The sequence below is a fragment of the Pelecanus crispus genome, chromosome 12 (genome assembly GCF_030463565.1).
Source record: "Pelecanus crispus isolate bPelCri1 chromosome 12, bPelCri1.pri, whole genome shotgun sequence".
NCBI lineage: Eukaryota > Metazoa > Chordata > Aves > Pelecaniformes > Pelecanidae > Pelecanus > Pelecanus crispus.
In genome coordinates this window covers 25,302,262-25,325,894 of record NC_134654.1, presented here as the reverse complement: position 1 = coordinate 25,325,894, position 23,633 = coordinate 25,302,262, and the positions used below count along the sequence as shown (strand labels likewise).

General features: G+C 44.3%; 1 protein-coding gene across 1 annotated transcript; it reads left to right on the top strand.

Annotated features, from left to right (window-relative positions):
* The first annotated feature begins 3,677 nt into the window (after positions 1 to 3,677).
* Positions 3,678 to 8,777, top strand: KPNA2 (karyopherin subunit alpha 2). The gene is made up of 10 exons (XM_009485621.2): positions 3,678 to 3,752; positions 3,850 to 3,987; positions 4,403 to 4,491; positions 5,318 to 5,586; positions 6,728 to 6,822; positions 6,921 to 7,184; positions 7,816 to 8,049; positions 8,142 to 8,324; positions 8,433 to 8,582; positions 8,685 to 8,777. Exons 1-10 carry the CDS (start codon positions 3,678 to 3,680, stop codon positions 8,775 to 8,777), a joined length of 1,590 nt encoding a protein of 529 aa, XP_009483896.1.
* Positions 8,778 to 23,633: the final 14,856 nt, after the last annotated feature.

Below are 23,633 nucleotides of genomic sequence, written 5' to 3'. Positions count from 1 at the left end.
CGAGGCCCCGCCCCTCAACGTCATAGACTCATAGAGTTGCTGAGGTGGGAAAGGCCCTTTAAGATCACCCAGGCCAGCCATTAACCTAGCCCTGCCAAGTCCGCCACTGAACCCATGAAGGGGAGAGCAGCAGTTTCATGGTTCCTGGCTTGGCGGCTGGATTTTTTAATGACAGTAAAAACTGGGAATCGTTAAGGTTGGAAAGGATCTCTGAGATCATCAGCCCAACCGCCAACCCAACACCCCCGTGCCCACTAAACCATGTCCCCCAGTGCCACCTCTGCCCGTTTTTTGAGCCCCTCCAGGGATGGGGACCCCACCACCGCTCTGGGCAGCCCGTTCCAACGCTTGACCGCTCTTTCCGTGAAGAAATGTCTCCCAACATCCAGCCTAAACCTCCCGGGGCGCAGCTCCCGTCCTGCCGCTGGTTACCTGGGAGAAGGGGCCGGCCCCGCCCCCCCGCCCCCCGCCCGGCCGCGGCAGAGCGGCACGCTCTCCCCTCAGCCCCCCTCCGCCAGACGAAACATCCCCCTCCCCCCGCGCTCCCCACAGCGCTCGTCACGCGCGCCCGAGCTGCCGCTGCCGGGGGGGGGGGGGGGGGGGGGGCAGGAGGGGCTCGTGCCCTCAGCCCCTCCCGCTCCACGCGCGCTCCACGGCGCCCGTTAGCTGCCTCCGCGCGGCGCGAGGACGTCATCCTCCGTCCCTTCCGCGCGCGCCCGCCTCAGGGGACCCGCGCCGGGCCCCGCCCGCCCCGCGCGCCGGGCCCCGCCGCTCCGCCCTTCCCCTCACCGGCGCCCAGCGCCCCAGCGCCCCGCCCCTGCCGCCGGCTCCTGCGCTGCCGCCAGCCCCGCCCCGCCGGCTGCGCGCCCGCCGCCCTCCCCTCAGGCGTCTGCCTCCCGGCGCGGCCCTTCTCCCCTTCTCCTGCGCACCCTCCGCTGTCCCGTTGCCTCAGCGCCGGCGGGGCCCCGCCGCCCAGCCTCCCTCCACCTCTCCGCCCTGCATCGGTGGCGGGGCCCTTCGAGCTGTGACACCTCCCGCGCCCCCCCACCATGGCCCCCCAGATCGGCCTGCAGCACCTCGCACACGGCCACCTCGAGTTCCCAAATCTCCCCGCCCTGGAACACCCGTCCCTGTGCTCTCCTTGTCTCCTCCATCCCGGTTAGGCTGCTCCGGACCGCGCACGCTCTGCCCGTTTATGACCCGGCGGACTTTCTTCGCTCTGGCCCTCCCGGTCCTTCTGCACACCAGGCGTCTTGCCTCGATTTCTACTTTCGAGCATTTTTTTCTGCCAAACTCGTCCTTTTTCAGTATCTCCGTTTGTGACTGATGCGCTTTCTCTTGACTTCCCTACTATTGCTTAAATGTTTTTGTGATGTTTTGATTTTACAAAGATCGCAACTGTAAGGCCCAAAACAAGCTATGCAAAATGGCGCTGGTAATTCCTCCTCCTCTGCATACATCGTTGTAGACCACCGTGTGCATCTACAGATCGGTATAAATGGTTTAACGTAGCAGTTTAACGCGCAGGTGTATCAACGCGCATCTCTTGACACTTCTCTGCCCCAAATTGTACATCATAGACGTTGGAGCGCTTGAGTCGCTGCCAGAGTCACGTTTTTCCCCCAGGTTTTAGGGTTTGAATTACAACTCCCGTGAAACAGGGTGTTCTTTTGTATTCCATCCCTCGTAAATAGGCCAAACCCATCCGAGACAATCCCAAATCTGTGGATTTTCTGGGCACGCCACAGGGGCAGGCATACTTTTATTGTTATTCTGTAACATTTAGCTTTGATCTGCCCTGACGGCTGTTGAATCGCTTTCAACGGCAATCTCACATCCCGTTTCCTTCGAATTCCTGTGCAGCACCTTTTCGGAGCCACCACAGGCAGTGTCAGGAAAAAGCCTGCGGTGCCCTGATGGTCACTGAGGTAGAAATCAGGCTGTGCGTGAGGAAACGGCAAGTTACTGCCCCGAACCGCTCAGAGCGCGAAAAATCTCCGAGCCCCCACCGCACCCAGGGCTGCAACAGCCCCCGCCGCCACCCCACCGGCGCCCCCCGGGCGGCCCCCCACGGAGCCGGCCCCCGCGGCAGCCGCAAGTCCCGGCGCGCCGTGCGCCGGCGAGCGGAGGGGCCGCGCTGCATGCCGGGAGTTGTAGTCGTGAGGCGGGGACGGGGGCGGGGCCGCCTGACGCCCGGCCTCCCCTGCCCGGGAGCGCGGGGGGGGATTCGTTTCCCCTCCATCGCGAGACGAGCCGCATTTCAAACTGGCCAATCGGAGCGTTGCTATGGCTCGAACTGGCCAATGGCAGGGCGAGGACGCGGAAAATTTAAATCTCCGCCTGGAGCGGCCGGGGGCAGTGGCAGCGTGCTCGCGGGCGGGAGCAGCAGCGGCGGCGGGACCACCAGCAGCGGCAGGACCTGTGCGCGGAGCCCGCGGCGGAGGTGCCCGGGGCGGGGAGGGGCCCTGCGGCAGTAGGGAGCCGGGTGCGGGGCGGGGAGGGTGTAGGCCGTGCGCTGCGCTGCCCTGTCAGAGGGGACTGGGCTCCGCCGCCGCCGGGCCCTGCGGGGGGCTCCCTGTGGAGCCTTTCGGGTCTGCGCGGTCGCAGGCCGCTGCCTGGAGTAGGGCTGACAGCGCTGGTGCGTCCCAGGGGTGGGGTCTGCGTGTTCCGGCTGAGCTGTGGCCGAAACGCAGCCGGTCCTTATGCGGTGGGTCGCCTTGGAGCTGGCCAAGGTGCAGGGGCCTGCCTCGGTACCAGTGCGGCTGCTGCTGTGTGCTGCTGGCTGCCCCGGCACAGCAAGCCCCCCTCCCCGGGGGGCATTCCCAGTACGAGATCTTGCTGTTCCCATCAAAGGGGGTCGGGGTGGGACTGGACGGGCTGTCTGTGCAATGGAGGCATGGGGGGGAGGGGCTGTCTGTGCAATGGAGGCATGGGAGGGGGGGCTGTCTGTGCAATGGAGGCATGGGAGGGGGGGACTGTCTGTGCAATGGAGGCAAGGGGGGGTGTGTCTGTGCAATGGAGGCATGGGAGGGGGGGCTGTCTGTGCAATGGAGGCATGGGAGGGGGGGTGTGTCTGTGCAATGGAGGCATGGGAGGGGGGGCTGTCTGTGCAATGGAGGCATGGGAGGGGGGGCTGTCTGTGCAATGGAGGCATGGGAGGGGGGGCTGTCTGTGCAATGGAGGCATGGGAGGGGGGGCTGTCTGTGCCATGGAGGCAAGGGGGTGGCTGTCTGTGCAGTGGAGGCATGGGAGGGGGCGGCTGTCTGTGCAATGGAGGCATGGGGGGGGCTGTCTGTGCAGTGGAGGCATGACACAGTGAAAATGGTATTTAAAATACATATGTGTGCTGTCTATGGGAAGGAAGACCAATCTTGCTCCTACAAGCAATGATTCTGGTAATGCTTGTGGTTGGAAGCATCATAAAACAGTGTATGTGTGTCTACTGTTTTTGTGTTAAGATTAGAGCTTGCTGTAACAACTAGGTGTTTAAAGACACAGCTGTTACATTACCAGTATCTTTGATCAAGTCAGAGGCTGTTATTGTATCTAATATGGACAAATATTTAATTCTTAAGTATTAATCTCAGTTTTTAACTTTTGTGGAGTAAACTTGCTGTTTATTATTTGCTCTGTTTTCAGGCTTGTTTTTATCTGTTTCTCTCAATCTAATAAGCAAGATGTCTACTAATGAGAATGCCAATGTAGCAGCAGCTCGCTTGAACAGATTCAAGAACAAAGGAAAGGACACTACGGTGAGTATTTTGATGCAATTAGCATTTTAACTAGCCATCATCTCTTTAAATGTGAGTTATAAAAGCCAAGAACTTACTATGAATGTATATCCTCCAGGAAATGAGAAGGCGGCGTATTGAAGTCAATGTAGAGCTGAGGAAAGCTAAGAAAGATGACCAGATGCTTAAAAGAAGAAATGTTAGCACTTTACCAGATGATGCTACTTCTCCCCTTCAGGAAAACAGAAGCAATCAGGTAAGTAAGTACTTGGAACAGGTACACTTGGAGGTCTTGCAACATAAGCTCATGCAGCCACACTAGTATGAATCCCTTCTTGTGTGGGACACAGTGCTACTACATATACATTACCAGCTTAAATCTATACTACTAACACTAACAGACAACACTCTTAAAATGCAGCTTAGCCAGCTGTGTTTAAGCCTAGTGTAACAGTGGTGTGAAGTGCTTGATTAAAAAAAGCTTTCAGTAGTTTGGATGACTGTAGCTAAAGCTGTAGCTGAGGTTTTGGAGAATCACATAGTGGTATAATATTTTAATAAAGAAAGTGGTTGTAAACTGGGGTCTATTCAAAGCATTGTATAGAAGGCCCCTGTGGTCACGAAGACATGTGCCTCTACCAACAAAGCATTCATGTAACTTTATTCTACAGGTTTCAGCACACTGGTCAGTTGAAGAAATAGTCAAAGGAGTTAATAGTAATAACATGGAGCTTCAGCTACAGGCTACTCAAGCTGCCAGGTAAGGAGTTTAGAAGTAACCAATTCAGCTGTGCAAGCCAGTAACTAGGCAAGGTAAAAGAATTGGCTTATGAGCCTGAGTGTCTGCTTAGGGCAGCAGCTGTGGCTCTTCTTCTCAGATGGTATTTCAACAAACACCCGAGTCAGCCTTATATACAATGTTTAGGTACACTTAACTTAGTCATAATTGTATTGAAACCATGTGGCTTTTGAATGTTTAAAGTGCCTGAACGTTTTACTAGAAGTAGTAATTCTTTCTAGTGGTTTTGGGGTGGCAAAGTAAACAGTAGTCCATCTTAGAGTTGTAGGAGTAATAATAATGAACCCTTTGTTATAGCAAAATAAGGTGTCTTTAAACTGCTAACACTTGACTGCAATATTTGAGTGCAGTGATCTACCTTAGAATAATGTGAACAGTAAGATGACTGGGGTTTGAAGTATGCCAAACTTCCGTTCTCCTTCCAAATCTAAAATCTCCTTTAGCAAACTTGCTAAAGCAGCAGTGCTGCTTCTGGCAGTCCTTAGCCTGTCTGCTGAGAAACCTGTAGCAATTCAGATGTATCATGACTCTTGCAGGTCTGCTTTGTTTTGGAGTCTGAACAGAACCTCTCATATGGTGAAGATATGCCAAAGCCAATGTTAACAGAGGTTTAGGAAGCTAGTGCTCAGCTTGTCTGTATGTCTCCTTCAGGTCTTGTTGCATTGTCTTCTCTGAAAGTTTAGGCAATGCTGAACTTTTTTTAAAATATTTATTATTTTTTTAGACTGTTTAATCTGTTGCTCATATCTCTGCAGGCAAAAATAATGCTGTTTGTCTTTCTCCTTAGGAAACTCCTCTCAAGAGAGAAGCAGCCCCCCATAGACAACATCATTCGGGCTGGTCTGATTCCAAAGTTTGTCTCCTTCTTGGGTAGAGCAGACTGTAGTCCTATTCAGTTTGAATCCGCCTGGGCGCTTACCAACATTGCTTCTGGCACGTCAGAACAAACAAAGGCCGTAGTAGACGGAGGGGCTATTCCAGCCTTTATTTCACTACTGGCCTCTCCCCATACTCACATCAGTGAACAGGCTGTGTGGGCGTTAGGAAATATTGCAGGTATGTCAATATGCTATGCAACTCTATTTCAAGACCTGCTCCCTTATTTAAACCAGGAGGACATTGCTACTGACATGCCATGTAGTGTGCTGAGTTTCTTGGGAACTCTGCCTTAATGCTTTTCAAGAAAAGACATGCTCTGTGATGCAGAGTGTGCCACGGACAGTTCTTTATCTTCAGACCTGGTATAAGATGTCTCATACAATCCCTGGCAACCTGTGGGTTGCATTAAATGGGTTGCTTCCATATTTCAGTTCAGTTTTGATGGAGCTACATAACTATGCTACAACATAGGGCTTTTCCACATATCTCACTTGATGTTTTTGTGACTTACCAGTGAGCTCTGCTCTGTGTGTTCACTAGAAGGGGGAAGGGAGGAAGCAGATGGCTCACATAACTGTGTATGTGATGGCCAATATTCCCTGCTTTGAAACAGATACTCACTGATGTAAAGTATTATATACTGAAGTTTCTCATGCAACTTTCAGGATTACTTGATCTGCCAGTGTTGGATCCCATTCTAAAAAAAACCAACCTGATCGGAATTAATAATGTAGTTACAATATTGTATTTGCTGTATTATTGTTTCCAGCAGCTGTGCCTTACAGAGAATAGTGAATCTTCACACAGAGGAAAGGCTCAATAAAAGTTTTGTTTGGAATTTTCTTAAAGCTTGTCCTTAGAGTTTTTTAAGCTCAATTATAAGGCACTTTTTGTACCTTGCGATAGAATAATTAAATCAAGAAACTTTGTCATTTCTTCAGCATTACACTATAGAACCCAATCACGCAACCTCCATTTGAAGTCCCATGTTATGGGAAGAGCTCTGTTTTAGTGTTTCTTTTCAAAGAAACATGCAAGTCCCTGCTTAGTTATGAACTCTAAGAAAAGCTATATAGAAAACATACACTAAATTACCTCTTCTTCCAACAGGAAAAAAATTAAACTCAGTGGCTTGATTAGAAAAACACATGCTTGTCATATGGCCTAACCGTGTCTGTAGTCCTTTTGTCCTCTTATTTCTTTTTATTTTAGCTAACCCTTCTTAAGCAGTAGAATAATTCATCTAACACATAATGATTCTGTATGCACACATCCCTCTATTCTGGTCTTCACCTGGCTATTTTTCTTGTTTTCTCAGGGGATGGCTCTAGCTATAGAGATCTGGTTATTAAATTTGGTGCAATTGAGCCACTGCTGAGCCTACTAGCGGTTCCTGATCTCTCTTCTCTGGCTGTAAGTGTGCAGTATGATTCCAGTTACAATTACTAATAAATGAGCAAAAGAGCTTAAGCAACTAAACAGTTGATAACCATTTATTTCAACTCTTGCAGTCTGGATATTTACGCAATGTTACCTGGACTCTTTCAAACCTGTGTCGTAATAAGAATCCTGCGCCACCCATAGAAGCTATTGAGCAGATACTTCCAACTCTTGTTCGGCTTTTGCACCATGATGATCCTGAGGTGTTAGCAGACACGTGCTGGGCACTTTCCTATCTAACGGATGGTTCCAATGACAGGATAGAAGTTGTAGTGAAAACCGGATTGGTGCCACAACTTGTGAAACTCCTGGGATGTAGTGAACTGCCAATAATGGTAAGCTGTCAGACATGCAGATTGCTGTTGCTTGACTTGAGTCATGAGTAAAAGTGCAGTTAAAACAGTGTCCGCGTATGAAAAGAACCATGCAGTTACGTAAATCTGATGCTTGTTCTAGGTTTTGCGTAGATAAGACTTGAGCTTCTGTCTTGCCTGGAGACTGCCCCACATGAGGCATAGACTATTGCTGTTGACTACTATCAAGCTTCTTTATGTAATCATTTGATTTAATGTGCAGGCCAGCACAACCATCAACATCCTTTAAAGCTTGCTTTTAACTCTAAACCTACTGTTGCAAATCCACATTCTAGGGATGGTGCTTAGAAGTGGGCTTTGTGCACACTACAATTATAGTATACTAAAACTGCATTAGTACTTGGGAGATGGTTTTCCTAAGCTCTGACATGAGTAGCTGTTTGCAGACTGGCCTTGGAAGGTGTGCAGTCTTGGCATGCTTAATGTCTGCATGTGTAATGCTGATGAGGAGCTGAAAGCTCATCAGTACATAGCACATCATGCTGTTAACTGGAAAGGTGAGAGCGGAGGGGCATCAACTATGACTGTAGTTGTTCAAGCACAGATTAGATGATAACAGTTTTCCTAAGAATTACTTTTATATTTGTTTCAGACTCCTTCATTAAGAGCCATAGGAAATATTGTCACTGGTACTGATGAGCAGACGCAGATTGTTATTGACTCAGGAGCACTATCTGTCTTTCCAAGTCTCCTTTCTCATCATAAAAACAACATTCAGAAAGAAGCAGCATGGACAATGTCCAACATCACTGCTGGACGACAGGACCAGATTCAGCGAGTTGTAGACCATGGTCTTGTACCTTATCTCATTGGCATTTTGAGGAAGGTAAACAAAAATTACACTTACTATGTTGAGGCTTTTGCTGTTACTACTACCATTTATACTATATGTATAATACCCTGCTTTTACCTTCACAGGGGGATTTCAAATCTCAAAAGGAAGCTGTGTGGGCTGTGACCAACTACACAAGTGGTGGAACAATTGACCAGATTGTGTATCTCGTTCAGGCTGGTGTTGTTGAACCCCTGCTGAATCTCCTCTCTGCTAAAGACAGCAAAACTGTGCTAGTTATCCTGGATGCTATTTCTAATATCTTCTTGGTATGTGGATGCAGCATACTCGATCGTTGTCCAGGTTGTTGCTAATGGTTCTCCAGTAGTTGGTGCCATACATCTCTCCTGAGGTTGTTCCATGCTTGTCTGTTGCAGGCTGCTGAGAAGATTAATGAGACTGAAAAACTTTGCCTCATGATTGAGGAGTGTGGGGGTCTAGACAAAATTGAAGCTCTCCAGTCACATGAAAATGAACAAGTGTACAAAGCTTCCTCCACCCTGATTGAGAAGTATTTCTCAGCAGAAGTAAGTGGCTGCAGGATGGGTTTTTCCTGCTTTTCTGTTCTAGCACTGACTGCTAGGTTAAAATGCTACTGCTCTTTCAAAACTCTCTTCTTTTTCTCCTAGGAGGAGGAAGACCAAAATGTTGTACCAGAATCTACTGCTGCCAGCTACACTTTCCAAATTCAGGGCAATACTCCAGATACTTTCAACTTCTAGATCTTGCATATACTGCAATGCCTACAAGTCGTTTGGCACACAAATGACTGCCACCTCTTTGTCTTAATAGTTCCTCTTGTTTTTACTGTGGTTTTTTTATGTGACCTGTAGCACTTTGTCCAACTGAAACATACTTGAACAGTTCAAAACTGTACATATTATGTGAATTTCTAACTGTAAACTTCATTCTTTCTGGGATATACTTGTAAATACTTGCTCTCTTTCTGGCTCTTACTGACCCTGTCAGGCATAAGAATGCAAGTGGGCAATACAGGCTTCTCGCAAAGCATGAGCCACTACCCTGCAGATCTCTTCATAACCTATTGCATTCTACATAACCTGTTTCTGTAATCAATACACTGAGTAGGCTTTTAAAGAGGATTTATGTTTGAACTTCAATAAAGTGATATCAATGTATCAAATTGAACTGTGTTAATTGCTCTCTTAAAAGGTGACTGATATGGTAAGTATACTTCATCAAAAATATATAATGGCAGGAATGCAGGCCTAAACTGTGAAAGATTCGGTTCTCAAGGTGGTGGGTTTAAAACATCTTGGTCACTCCGAGTTCTTGACTTCTGTGTGTAGCAGCCTTCTTGTTACTGCCTAAAAAACGAACTGCTGCTTCTCTCTAGCTCTTACAGAAATCTGGTTAGTAGTACTCCGTTCATGAGGGAGCTAAACTATCTTCTGCCTTTTGGACAAATATTTAAAGATTGTAGTAGCACTACTTAACCGCAAGTAATAGTGCAGAGGAGGTTGTAAGTACAGTGGTTAACCACTTGTAGGTATGTTCAGGTAGCCTTAGCATAGAGCACAGAAAATGCTTTGAGGCAGTTGCCTGCTCTAGAGAAGAAAGAAGAAAGCCTTGCCTTAGATTCTGTTGTCCCCTGTAAAATCATGACTTACAGTAACCTACCCTGTCTCTAAAGGTGGTTGTACAGGGTGGGGCTTGAGGGAGTAGTGGGTGGAGAGGAAGAACTGTAGTCCTGTTTTCCAGCTTTTTGGAAAAATTTGGATCGAGCTATTTCATTAACTAGAACCTCCCAGGAGTCAATGTGTCTGAATAACTATATTGACTCAGCTCTCCAAGCTTCTCTTGTGATCGTGCAGGAGAGGTCAGTTTTTCCTAAGCATGACTGTATTTGAAACAGCATGTCACTTAGAATTCTGTCAGGTATGTCTTTAATTATTAATAAAAGGTTGGGGGGGAATCTAATGTGTAGGCAACTCTCCTGGAGTTCCCATAGGCTTTGCTTCTGCCTTTATGGGGGGAGCGGAATAAAAAAACCCCACAAAAATATAAAACAAAATAAACCCCTTGTATTCTAGTAAGTGAACCTGATGAAAGAATCTGGTTTGGTTTTATGTATACCTGCTGGTTGTGTGCTTTCAAGTCTCTTTTAAAGTGCGTATAAGTGGATTTGGCTGTAACTTCTTGTTAAACTTTTCATTAAGAATATGTTATCTTGAAAGGATGCTCTTTCTAAACCTAGACTAAACCTATACTGCTACCAAAGACTTCTTTAAATGAGTTATTGCTAATGTGGAAGATGCCACTCTTGCTTCTGTTACTGTGGTGCAAGTTCACTGCTACCTATTTCACATTTGCTTGTGAAAAATGGTACCGTCCCTGACTCGGGGCTGATGGTGACATGTCCACCCATGTGGCTTCTCTGTGGGAGCTGCTTGCTTGGATCTCGGGTGCTGCTGGATGGTGGTAATGTTACAGAAGGTAGCGGATAAGTTGTCTGCATATATGTTCATATCCCTTCTTATGGTTAGCAGCAATAATGTTTCCTGCAGAGCAATCGCTTGTGAACTCACCTGCATAAGCATGCTTCCGCTGGGCAATTTAAGCTGTATGAGTTCCTCCATCCAGCTCAGAAGATGGTTGTGAAACACTTACACTGCTGTCACTGGTGTATCCACGGGGTTGCACTATTTGCATGTCGCAAAAGATATTGTCTTGCAAAAATCACAGTATCCTGAGCTGATTAATGCTGACTTCCTACTTCTGACTGTACAACTGCAACTGCTTTTTCTTTACTCTGAAACAAAGCTGCAGCAAGTAATAAGCTTTACAACAGGAGTCTCGTCTTCTCCTTGAGAAGTTGCTGTCGGTGTTACCAACCTTCTGCCTCCATGCCTGTGCTGCCAAGCGAAGGGCGAGACGAACGGTGGCTGTGGCGTGTCCCCAGCCTTCTGTGCTAATGGGAGAGACTGCGGGTGGCACCCAGAACCTGCAGAAGAAGCTGTAGACAGCGCCAGACTGAGGAGCAGAACGCGAGTCTAACGCCACAGATACTGCAATGCCCTTGGGACCAGATTCTGGTATTATCTTAGCGGTACCCATGCAAAGTAGAAAGAACCATCTGCCTTGCAATGCTGAAGCCTTTAATGTTCTGGGGGGAAAAAAACCAACCAAATAGGACTTTTAGGCATCTGCAGCAAAGCCTTGTGTGTCCTTTGCTTTGTAGTCAAGCCTCTGACTTTGACCTAAAAGCATCATATAAATATATATAAAAATATATATTATATATATAATATATATAAAATAATAATTTTCTGTGTAACTGCCTGTAGAGGACTGAAATAATTAACCTATATAAAAGTAATTATGCAAAGTCAGCTTTCCTAAATGAAATCATTGCTTCCACATGCTTTATGGTTGCGGGTTTATAAGGGTGATGACACAATGACTTGTGAACCATAATTCAGAATTCTTGAGTCATTTTAGATTTCGAACTCTGCAAAATATCGCATTTTCCGGTAGAGGGTGCTGCAGGCAACCGCACAAGTCGCTTTTGCTCCTGAGAGCTTGATGTGGTGTTTCATCCAACCTGGACCACTCAGGTATGATGTACTTTATTTTCCTATTAAGAAAATACTGAGATAAAACCCACTGGGGCACCTCTTGTAGTTACAGAAAATACCTGTGTGCTAATTCCCCAGCATTTAACCAGATTAAGTATTGAATATATGATATAATCTTTCAGAAGTGGTATCTCAGGGTACTGTTACTTCAAAACACAACTCTTTGCTATAACTGCTTTTTAGTATATGCGCAGTTAATTTGACTTTTCTATCTCTGTTTATAGAAAAGGGGATGAGAATGCAGAACACTTGTTGAAGTGTTATCTCTACTTTTTTTTTCCTTTATCTAATATACTGAGTTAATAATAGAACACTGCAAGTTTTTCTCTAGGTGCCTGACAGCTCAGTGGCTTAATAATTAACTTTCTGGGGATCGAGACTTTGTTTTTATCCAAGAAAAACATGTTCAGCCTATCCACCAATGAGCCCTGTTCTTGGCAGCACGTATTTCCACAAGCAACAATTTACAGCGATTATGAGTGACTGGGGTGAGTCACTCCTTATTCTAATATAAATGCAAACTATTTCTGAGGTTAGGATCACAGTTACCCATTAGGCTGTGTCTCTAGCTTAAAAAAAGCGGTAGGAGCAAAAAAGGGAGAGGAGAATCGTTATTGCTCCTGGTCCTTGGTTTGTTGGTTGGGGGTTTTTTTGAGTTTTGTGTGTGTGTGTGTGTGTTGCCCAGCCAGATTTAAGAGCTAGCCTTCTTTATTTGGCAAATGCCTAATTCAGGACAAGGGCTGGAATAAATGTCTGGTGGCCTATGTGTCAGCCTGCCAACTCCTCTGTGCTGAGAGCAACAATAACAGACCCCTGCTGACATCAACTGGCTTGGAATGCAGTTGTTGGTAATGCTATTTTATCTGTGGAGTGATGGCAAGATTTCAGTCTAAGATCTCGGCAAACGTAACCACCTCTGAAATTCTGATGCTAGCAGATGCTGCCTGCATGATTGCTTCCACTTGCTGTTTCCAAAGATGCTAGGCTCTGAAAGAAGAGCGGAGGCTTTGCCTCCTGTTCTTCAATAGCCTGTCTGTTCACTTTCCACTGTAGGAAGAACAGTTTCAACTGTGGAAAAGCTAGAAATGGTTAAATTAAGAGAAATCTATTCTTTATTTCCCTGTGTTTTATTTTAGACTGTGAAATATTCTCTTAAGCGAAGCTGTTTCCTGCTACTCTATACAGAATGATTTAAATTGTACGGAACTGCAGTGGTATATCAGCAAAAAGGAACAGCTGTAAGTTTACAGGAAAAGGAATTCACTAGCCAACAATATTTCACAGATCTCTTCTGTTTCTAAACCTATTTTACAGCAGAGCAAACTGAGATACAAGAAAGTTATCCACAGACGTCTGGAAAGTAGCTGGTACAATTAACCTGGACCCTGGGAACCCTGGTGTCCATTCCTCTAGTTAACCCATGGCACCTCTGGTCATGATTATCCTTTTGCTGGATATAAGATTATTCCAGGAGTATTGAAGCTCTTTTGTGATAGGTTATGATGTAATGTTTAAGCACAGGTCTAAATTTTGGGAGCATGTGCAATTTGGGGAAAAAGTACTGTTATTCAAAACAGAAGTAATTAATGAAGGTTAACTGTAACTGGTGATATTTGGCCTATAGAGCAAAATGTGGGACTCTCACTCAAAACCTAATAGGAAACACATTAACCCTTTGGTCTGAGTTAAAAACTTAAGCTTGACTTACCTTCAGGAGAGCGTGTTAGGAGAAAAGTCTAAGAGGGAATTAGGCGACCCCTCCTAAGGTTGGGAGGGGTGTACCCAACCCAACTGCAAATTTCAGAAAAAAAGCATTCCCAAGAACACTCAAGCTACAAGCGTGCAGAGTTATTCACTGTGTTTGGAAAACACTCCTCATTGATCCGCAGCATGGCACTGATATGAGTCGGGCAGACACTCAGCATGTAGACAGCTAAGAAGGAATTAATTTGCTGTGAGTTTTGTAGCACTTCATATGGAATAAGGGTCACTGGATTCCAGTCCTGTTTCTGACTGCAGAGCACTGTCTGTCTCAGACTGGCTCCAGGAAATGGACGCTCTTCCGCAGAAGCCAGAAGATTTCGTGGAAGAGCCATGGCCCGTTTCCAGGTTGCAGTTCACCCACTGCCCTAGGGAGTGTCATTAGTGGGAGGGAAGTGAATTTGGGATTTAAAGGGATGAGGAGAGGAGAGAAAAACTAAAGCAGGGTGGAGAAAAATCCTGTTAATTCTTATTAAGCAGAACTTGCTTGACCACGTTAAAATGATGTGCTAAACATTTAAATAGAACAATGGGCCAAATGCAGAAGTGTTGTATAAATCATACATCGGGAAGGGAGTTTCAATTGACCGACAGACTAAAAGCAAAATCAATGGCACCGATTTCACTGCAGAAGAGGTTGGATTACACCTATAAGCTCAACAAAAGAGGCAGTGCACGAGGAAGCATTCTATTTTATTTCCTATCTTTCTTAATTTGCATTGCAATGTGAAATGAAAATCATGGGGTCATCTTTTGAAGGTGTGATTTTTTTTTTAATATCTTAGTTTTCCACTATTTTCTATACAGCCTAATTTGTTATCTGTAACAGATTGCTTTGTGTACAGACAGGTTCACAGTGGTAAAATAGCTATAATACCAGGAGTATGTAATAATGTTCTGTGGGCATGTGGAAGATTGGATGTACAAAGTTATCAGAAAATCTTGAATAATCTCCAAGGCACATTTCCATCATCCAAATCACTTCATTTTTACCCACTATATGAAACAGATGTAAAAATAGCTCTTTCATCAGTGGATTGCTACACATATTTGGGCTGCGGAGGTTCAATTCTGTTCAAAGCAATACTGTGAAATCATTTGCAGAATGTTGCTGTTAATCAGAAGCAGCAATGTAATGTTACGTATCCATCTCTCCTCTCATCCCCAGCTCCCCTTCCCAATTCCAAGCAGGAAACGACACTTGGACGGAGCTCAGCATACTAACTTTCTGGATAGACTCTCTAGGAATGAGGAGGGACTTGAATTCTCTCCATATGTCATTTCCTTTCCCCTAATGGCTAAAAAAACCCCATTGCTGCAGTCCATATAACTTACAATAGAGAGAACATTACCAATATAGGAAAATAAAGGCGGGGGGGAGGGGACAGACAGGACATCCACATTCCATTTCTGAAGAACTGCTTCGCAAAATTTGACTTGAGTTAAGCAGGAATCTTTCTTCTGTGTAGAAAGATGGTTTTATATAGTTCCTAAAATTGAAGCTATTACTCCATCTGTACTTAAATGTATATCAACACCTGCAGTCTGTGGCCAGACATGGGTTAGAAAAGGAAAACATAGTAGAGGAGGAACGGTAACAACTGCGTGAGATTTAGGCTAAGTCAGAAAGGAAAAACAGAGGTGCTTGAGGAAGGCTGACAATGGGCATCAATTTCTAATAAAATCAATTTTAATAGCAAATAATCCTAAAAACTACTTAAGAAAACTTAGATTAGCCCACTCCTGCAGCCAGCTTTTGTCCAGACTACCTTTAAAAATTTTTCTGTTTGGTATAACCAATAGCATATGGAGATATCTTACACTGCTGCAAAATACAAAATTTGATCCGCTATATTGCACAGCGGATTTGCAGCTGTCAACAGAATTCAGTGTGCAATAGTTGCAAACAAAAAAAACCCAACCCAGGAATAAACATTAAAAAAAAAAAAGCCCACAACATTTTAACTAAACGGAAAGCTTACTTCCTCATAGCCAACTGTGTATCAGACTCAAATTGGAACATACTGTCTTTCTAGCAACATAATCCAAATGTTTGTTAGATTTGTAGCAACCAAACTGTGCAAGGCACTTTTCAGAACAAATGAGATATGACATTTGCTCAGAAACCCCTGAATTTTGCAGTCAGTGAATGAATGCATATGCACATAGGGGCTAGATGCATCTGCTTGTGAGGTGATTACATCTGACTGCAGAACCAAGACCTCACGTCTTTCATTGGACATATTGCCTAATTAGACACATTGCCCCTGAATTCTACTGCTAAAAAGAAAAGAAAAAACCCCACCTTTCCTCCAGTTCTATTTTAAAGGGTTTAAAGAGTGGAATAAAAGAATGATTCAAGACACATGGTGACAGATTTTGCTTTAGGTTACTTCTAGCACTTCACTAGACCCACTAACCTACTTAAATATCTGTGCTGTTCTTATCTGGCATGCAACCTTGCTTTATCATTTTTAGGATGAAATAATTTTAGAAATAACTTTGTCTTAAATCCTCTCGAATCGATTTCACAGTGGACTTGTGGGTGATTCTGTTAAAAGAAAGCACAAAAGAAGCTAGTACAGATTGTGGCATGGCTTAGGTATTTCTGCAGTTTAAAAAGTGTTAGGAATTGGATAAAAAAAAAAAAGAGGGATTGTTGTGTTTATTGAACCTCCAAATACTTTTGTGTCATGATTAATCTTATTTGTAGATTTAGTTTTCATGTAACATGTTTATAAATGTCTACGGACTTGTAAGACAAAGCAGCGTGCTTCCAAAGCCAGTTCATGCTTCCAAAGCCAGTTAGCCTGGGTTCTTCTCAGTAATTCACAAAACTGTGTGAGCATATGTGGTGTGCGCATTATGAGACAGCTCGTTCTGAATCTTAGTGGTTGCTTCCCCATGGCAGAAAATAATAATCTTGTGGGGTTAAGGCTTTGTTAGCTATTTTTGTCTTTGAACCTTGCAGATTCAATTACCTGCAGAAGTGCATGATATTGTTCTAATTTGATAAATCTCCTGGAATTAATCTCATCTCTTGAATGGAAATCTTTGGAATGAACTTGCATGAGACACATGGTAAAACTTCCACTCACTTGAAGAAACATATAAAATCAGAACTACCAGGTGAGGGCTGTTTTGTTTAAGTGGTTTACACCGCCCCGAGATGCTTGCTTTCTCTGCCAACATGAGATGCCAACGTCTGTTGCCGGCCTCGTTGCCTGTCCGTATGGGTACTTGTCTCTAATAGCCACAGTCCCTGCAATAGATTGGAATGGGATACACTGGCCCTCTTGAAAATCTCATCTTAACCCCTGGCATGTATGGGATTCTGTAAAGCTAGAAAGATGAGGTTTTAATCCCGGAGTACCTAGATAAGTAACAACAGCCAATGAGAACTAGCAAATTATGCCAAAGTATTAAGGCTTATCAGATAATGTTCTAGAGTTTTTTGGGAGTCGGGAAAGCATCTCTGCTTTACTTGGCTGCATGGATGGAAGGTACCTCATAGAACTTTTTTTACTTCTTCCAAAACACTAAATAGTGGCTGTGGCCCGAGCAAGACGTTAGCTAGGCAGACCAAGAGATTGATTTAACACGGCAGCTACCTTCCAAAGTTGATCAACAGTGTCTAACAGGTGAATTTGTAGCAGCAGGACTGAGGCAGCTTTTGGCATTGCTGTCAGTGGCACCCTCCTCTTGGTATTGGCATAATTAAGACTCAGAGAGACTTACAATACAGGAGACTTTACAGTTCCTCTTTTGCAGACTACAGAATTGTTATTTCAAATTGATGCTGGGCCACGGGGGATAGGAAAGATTAGAGAAGGTTTGGTATTCCTTTAGTGGCTTAAACAATATGGCTTGGTTGAAAACGGTGCTTTATGTCAACTCTCTTAAATAGTTGTTTGGGCTGACAGTCTTCCTAATAACACTTCATTTGCCTAAGCTGCATACCACTAGCACAAATACACAGTGTCAAGTTGAATCAGACAATATCCAGAGAGAGATGTTGTAGTATAGTAGTAAAGTAAATTCTTGATATGTGTCACTCAGAGGAGACTGTTTTTAACTGTCTTTTTCTGTAAGGTCTTTTATGAACCTATTTCTATCAGCCAAGTAAATCTAAGGATGAGATTCTACCGTTGCTTTATTCACAAAGCAACATGAGAAAGTCCTGCAGAACAGTTGCATGAGGGAACATGTGGTTCTTCAGGAAACCTTAGTAATGTCAGTTGGAATACTTAGCATGTAGCTCTTAAAGCACTTGTCAAAGCCAGTCATCCAAGAGTCTAGTAAAGAAATTGTATTATCAACAGTATTTTATGGGTAAGTAAGTGGAAATTGTGGAAGAACAAAGGAAATATTTTTCAGAAACAGACCCTCTTTTTGGCCCAGGACTTTTGAAGACCTAGTTTGTCCGTTGAGTCAGCATTCCCACTGATTTTGAACCCAAGACAAATCAGGGAAAATCTTTTAGGCCTAAGATACTTCACTATGCTTAAAGACTGAAGCTAGGCTCTGCCCTTTGTGCTGGGCTGTTAAAACTGCTTTGCAAAGCCCGTCATTGGGTCATGAGTTGTGAGACACTGTACATCCAACAGCAGAGAACAGCATTGACTTGAGCTAGGCAGCGGAGCTGAGGCTGGAACACGGGTGTAATCCAGCCATTTGCCCAAGCCCCAGGACGTGGTTTCTTACAATAGATTTACCTCTTTCAGAAAGTGAATTTTGGCCTCTGGCTAGCAATAAAATATAATGCAATGCATCTATTTATTTGGTGTTCAATGCCTGTCTCTTTAAAATTTGCCTTTTTTCTTCTTCTTCTTCTAAAGTTGCATTAGGATAGTGCTGTCCTGCAGGACATGATGAGGAAATAACATGGCTGAAGAACCGCATGGAATATCTGTGCATCAGTTACTAATCTGTTCTGGATGGATGGACTTAGAAGTTATCTTAGTGACTAACCACTGGAAAATCCTGTGATATGGGAGCTCATGCATTTTTTTGTAGCCACAGCTGCAGTCATTTCCCTTCAGAGACACATCATTTCCCCAAGACACATCCTGTCTCAGAGGGCTATGGTGTCTGCTGCTCCAAGCTCCTGTCCCCTTTTTCAGTAGCCAGCATATGGGTGGAGATTTCCTTCCTAGTTTCTTCTCCTGAAAAGCTTCATCTCGAGCTCCAGCTTGAGAAATGGACTGAATCTTGACCTCTTGCATAAACATTGTCTCTGCATGCCAAAGGGAGTCTTAGTGAAAACCAGAGGCCCTGTCTAGACATGTTTCTTCATCATGCAACTCTGATAGGTATGTCTTCCATTGCTGGGTTAACTCTCTTTGTCTCTGAGTAGCAACAGTGCCAGAGCTAAACCAGATATTTAAGCATGTGTATCTGAATACCTTAATGTAGTTTGTTCAGTCCACCAGCAATGCAAACAATGCTCCAGTCTGACAATTTTCATAGTCTGCAAAGGGAAATAAGGAGTCGTGTACAAAATGAAACTATCTATTCCTAGTTTTTCTTCCAGACATGTAGAAGCACTTCATATGTGACTTCAGCAGGGCTTGATCCTTTCATACAGAACAGCAGCAGGGAAGGTGACAGAAAGCCTCATGGGGAACAGAATTCCATTCAGAAATGGGACAAAAATGTGATGGATCTGCAATAAATTTAGGAATTACTTTTGTTATAGTAAGAAGTTATGAATGGATTAGAGAAGAGTTAAAAGAAAAACCTGTGCCAAAGGCAGAGACTAGGAGAATGACACCCATCGCAAGCAAAGATGTTGATGGAGCAGGTCAAGGCTGCTACTCTAGTCTAATGACTACGTTTTACTGAGTAGTGTGTTGGGACCTCAGTTTGGATAAGGCCTGCTTGTTATTAGGCACTGTATTAACATGATAAGGGAAAGTCCTTGCTTAGAAGACCCTTGCTGTTAATGTAACAAAATTGGCTTGGGACAGAGAGAACATGCTAGTGTGCTACAACACAACAGCGGGCAAAGAAACTAAGGCTTCTTTAAAATGATGTTTTGCAAAGCAGTAAATGGGAATGCTTTGAAAGGGAATGAGTTAATCAGGCAAATTAAGAAAGAGGCAGGGAACGCTTACGGTATAAATGTTCACCTTTCTTCACAATTTCTTTTTTTTTTTTTCCCATGTATCTTTTTTTTGCCAACATTAACAAAGCTTTACCAAAAAATAAAAATATTGATGTGATAAGAAAGGGAATAAACATGTGAAAATATTTCAAATTTATTTCTCTTCAGATGAAATTGGACCTGATAAATTTAAATCTTAATGGGGTTGCCTAGGTGTATATTGCTGTAATACTTTTCTTCTCAGAACTACACCATTAGGTGGCAAAAACAGGCATTTAGCATGAACAGCAGCACATAATCATAGAGAAAAAAGAAGCAGAGGTGTAATTCTCTCCTCATCCACTCTGTCTTTAAGTCTATGATCTCTAGGGGTGGTATCTCTAATTCGACCACACAGGCTCTGGGAAACTGAGTAAAGGAAGACCTGTAGAAAGAAATAGAATCCAGATAATTTTAAATATCCGTATTTTTAAAAATTGTCTCAGGAAAATAGTTTTAACCTTTTAATTTACTCACAAAAGCTTAACAACAGGGTCAGGACTCTTTTGCTTTCTTGATACCATCACAGAAGCTGGGGAAGAATGTGATATAACACCAGCCAGCTCTCATTACTGCTGAAGGCATGTGCTGTGATTAAACCTCTATACAGAAAGAAATGGAATGCAATTCTTACATGTTGATGTGCTTTGAACACATACCACATGCTGAGGAGTGAGTTTCCAGGGTACTCTTCCGTTTCTAAAGATGGAGAGGACCTCACCTCCAAAAAATTAACTACAGCTATCCTCTTCTGAAAATGAACGCTATTTGGTTAAAGATGTTTGTTCACATTTCCCAGTGTCCAAAACCACTAAATCATTTGAGAAATAGCTGTGAATGCAAAGCCTTCTTTTCCTTCCTATTGGGCAATTCAAGAAATCAAAGCCCTTTTTTGTGCAGCCATAGAACAAAAGCAGGTTTTGTATTTCTAAGCACTTCTTCAAAAGTTTCACTAATACGATACAAACTATTAAAGCATTTTGTCCTTACGGACTCCTCTACAACCCTGTCGGTGTCCTAAAGATGCCTGAGCTTACCCCTTTTCTATACATTTCCTTCGGCCCTTGAGACTCTGCCTCAGTTGCTGACTTCTGGCTGAAGAAGCCTGGACGGGGCTCCCTCCCGAGTCCAGCAGCGAGGCTGTCATCCAAGAAGTGAGCTGCGGGGTGATGCAAGGCACTCCCTTCCCTCCGGATCTGAGCTAGCTACCTCATCTTGAAAGGATTTGTTGCTCAATGATAGCAGCCTAGAGTGAAACACAGATCACTTGTCAGCAGTTAATGATGATATTTGCTTGCTTACCTCACGAGATCAGCACTGTCAAGCATGAAACCTCTTCTCAGCCTTGAAATGGAACTGCATAAACACAAAATTTAGTGTAAACTGTTGGCTTCTCAGACCTAAAGCAGGATCAGCGAGGTATCTGTTCCATTAATCTGAGAATATTTTGAGAACTTGGGGGACAGCACTGGCACAGGAAACTCTGGATCATAACATTTGTGGAATTCTCTTGTTGGAAGAGTAGCACTTTCAATCATCAGGTACTGTCAGTATCTTTGGTCTCCTACATTTGCTGCAGTTCTTGACGCTTTGCAAGGCTTCCTGACCTCTGCTCGCTGCAGATCTCGCACAGGTCCTTCACAGAGCTGCTCCTCTTAAATTCTGCTTGGCAATTCTACTCAGTGAAGAGGAGCAATAAGTAAAAATCCTGATTTTCCTACAGAATTGGGAGATACGATGGGACACAAACATCTGTAGGACATCCAAGGTGCAGTCTTTGTAATGCTTACACAAAGCCAGAAGGGAAGAAGTGAGCAGTCTGCATCTGGTGCTGTTGTCTATCCAAGTGCAACCTGATCGAGGTCGTTTCTACCTATGTAGTCAGGCGAGGACATAGTCCTGGCCTAAATGGGACACGTTCCACGCCCGCGGGTGCTAATGAGAGCTAAAGCCCCTCTTCTCTCACCCAATTAAATACATACATTCTGTACAGGACTTTCTTATGTGTCACTGATGCATTGCGGATGTATTAGTAAAAAAGCTCAACTCGCGTAGGTTATTTAAAAATAAATAAATACAACCAACTGTTGCACGTATTTAAAAAAAATTGCACGGCAGTAGCAGCAATCTTGCAGCCAGTGCATTTTAAATAGCGACCCAAATGTACGAACTGTCATTAATGCTCTAACGCTTGCAATATACCACAGTATTTTCACTGAAAATTTATAGTTCAGCAAGTTGCTTTCTGAAAAGCAGTATGAAACTAATTATACTTCATGACCTTTAAAAAATGCTTTTAATGAAAGCATTAAAATGTTCATATACCTACAGAACAATGAAATACTATATTTAATCCCAATAGTTTTTTTTTTAAATATTGGCATTGCAATTAATGCCTGACACGCTAGTTATCCATTAGAAAAAGATGATGTAGCAAGAGTGCTATGTTTAACATAACCTTAAATACTTCTGTCAAATTATATCAGAATTACTGAAAGCTGGGTCCAGAGTGCACTGCAAGACCCCAGGAGCAAATAATCATCGCATGTTAGGAAAAATCTAGAATAACCTAGAAATATGTTAAGTATGTGAAAAGTGGCTTCATATTTTGTTTTTCTGTTCAGTTCAGCAGTGGCCAGGTAATGTTGCAATATTTGCAAACCATCAGCCATTTGATTTATATAGTTGGTTTTAGAAAAGGATAATGACCTGGCTATGTGAATTTGCAACAGATTGAAACGTTAATAGTACGACCTTCAATTATTAAGGCTGATTTTTCTTCTTTTTTTTTTAATGCGGGAATCAGGGCACCCGGAATGCCTTTGAGGTGCGTGTGAATTTACGTAACTATTCTAAAGTAACCTTTTAACTGTTTCAGTGCAGCATATAAGCCATAAAATCAGCATACTGTGTCTGTGTTTTGTAGCTAATGAAGTTTAGACTTTACGTGTTTCAAATTCTCTTTGCTTGAACTAGCGGCTAAGCGATGAATCAGCATTTCCTCCTGCGCTCCGGCTATGCCGTAAAGAAAGGTTCGTTTCTACCACTCGCTAGCTTCGTGTTGAAAAGCCAATTGCACAGGCAACAGCCCCGGTCCTGAGCGAGGAAGGAGTCCCAGGTCCTGATCCCAGGACTGCTCCGCTCCCAGGTGAAGTGACGTTGGAACAGCAGTGCCACCACAGCAGGAAGCACTGAAAATGTCTGCCTTGAAGGACCCGGTGCTTTGGGAGGAAGATGCGAGTCGGCACATAGCCAGTGTCGGGAGGGGTCGCATTTTTGGGGAGGGAAGCTTTGGGAACTGCATCCCACTTCCAAGGCCTTCAGTGGGAAAAAATCAGCTCTTCTTCTCAGATTTGATATCATGAGGCCCAAGCCCTGAGCTCTGTCAAGATGGGACCGCTCTAAACACGCTTATAGGTCAGTTCTGCGTAGGCACCTTCAGAAAGGAAACCTCCTGGGCTGTGTGGGAGCTGATTATAAACTCTGTGAAGCACAGGTCATCTTTTCATCCCGCGTTTGGATCCCGACCCATAGGCTGGATCCTAATCTATGACCATCCAGACCATAATACTTTACAGGTTGCCTCAACAGGAAGAAGCAGTGCGATGACATGACCGAATGAGTACGGCTTAGTAAGGCTGTTAGTAAGTATAGGCGTGTGGTTTATTAGCCCAGTCTTCTAAGGTAACTTCGCTGCGGCAACCTTCACGGCTTTCCTGGGCGCTCTTCCCACCGCCGGGCCCTGCAGCTCCCGCTGCAGCGTGGAGCTCCCCTCACGGGAAGCGCGCTGCCGCGCTGGGAAAACTCTGGAAAGAGTCACCTTTCCTCCGGGATGGGAGTTAAATTGGGCCACACGGCGTGGATGCAAGGCATTTTAATTTTTTTTTTTTTTTTTAAATTGAGAACGGCAGTTCGCAGAGCTGGGCTGCTGGCTGCCACAAAGCGGAGATAAGCAGCGGATCGGTCCAAAGTTTAGCAGTTTCCACGGCCAGGCTGTCACACCTCATCCACGGAAATACCGGCAGCGTGACCACACGCGTCTCAGCCCGGCTCTGCACCCTCACCGCACGCTC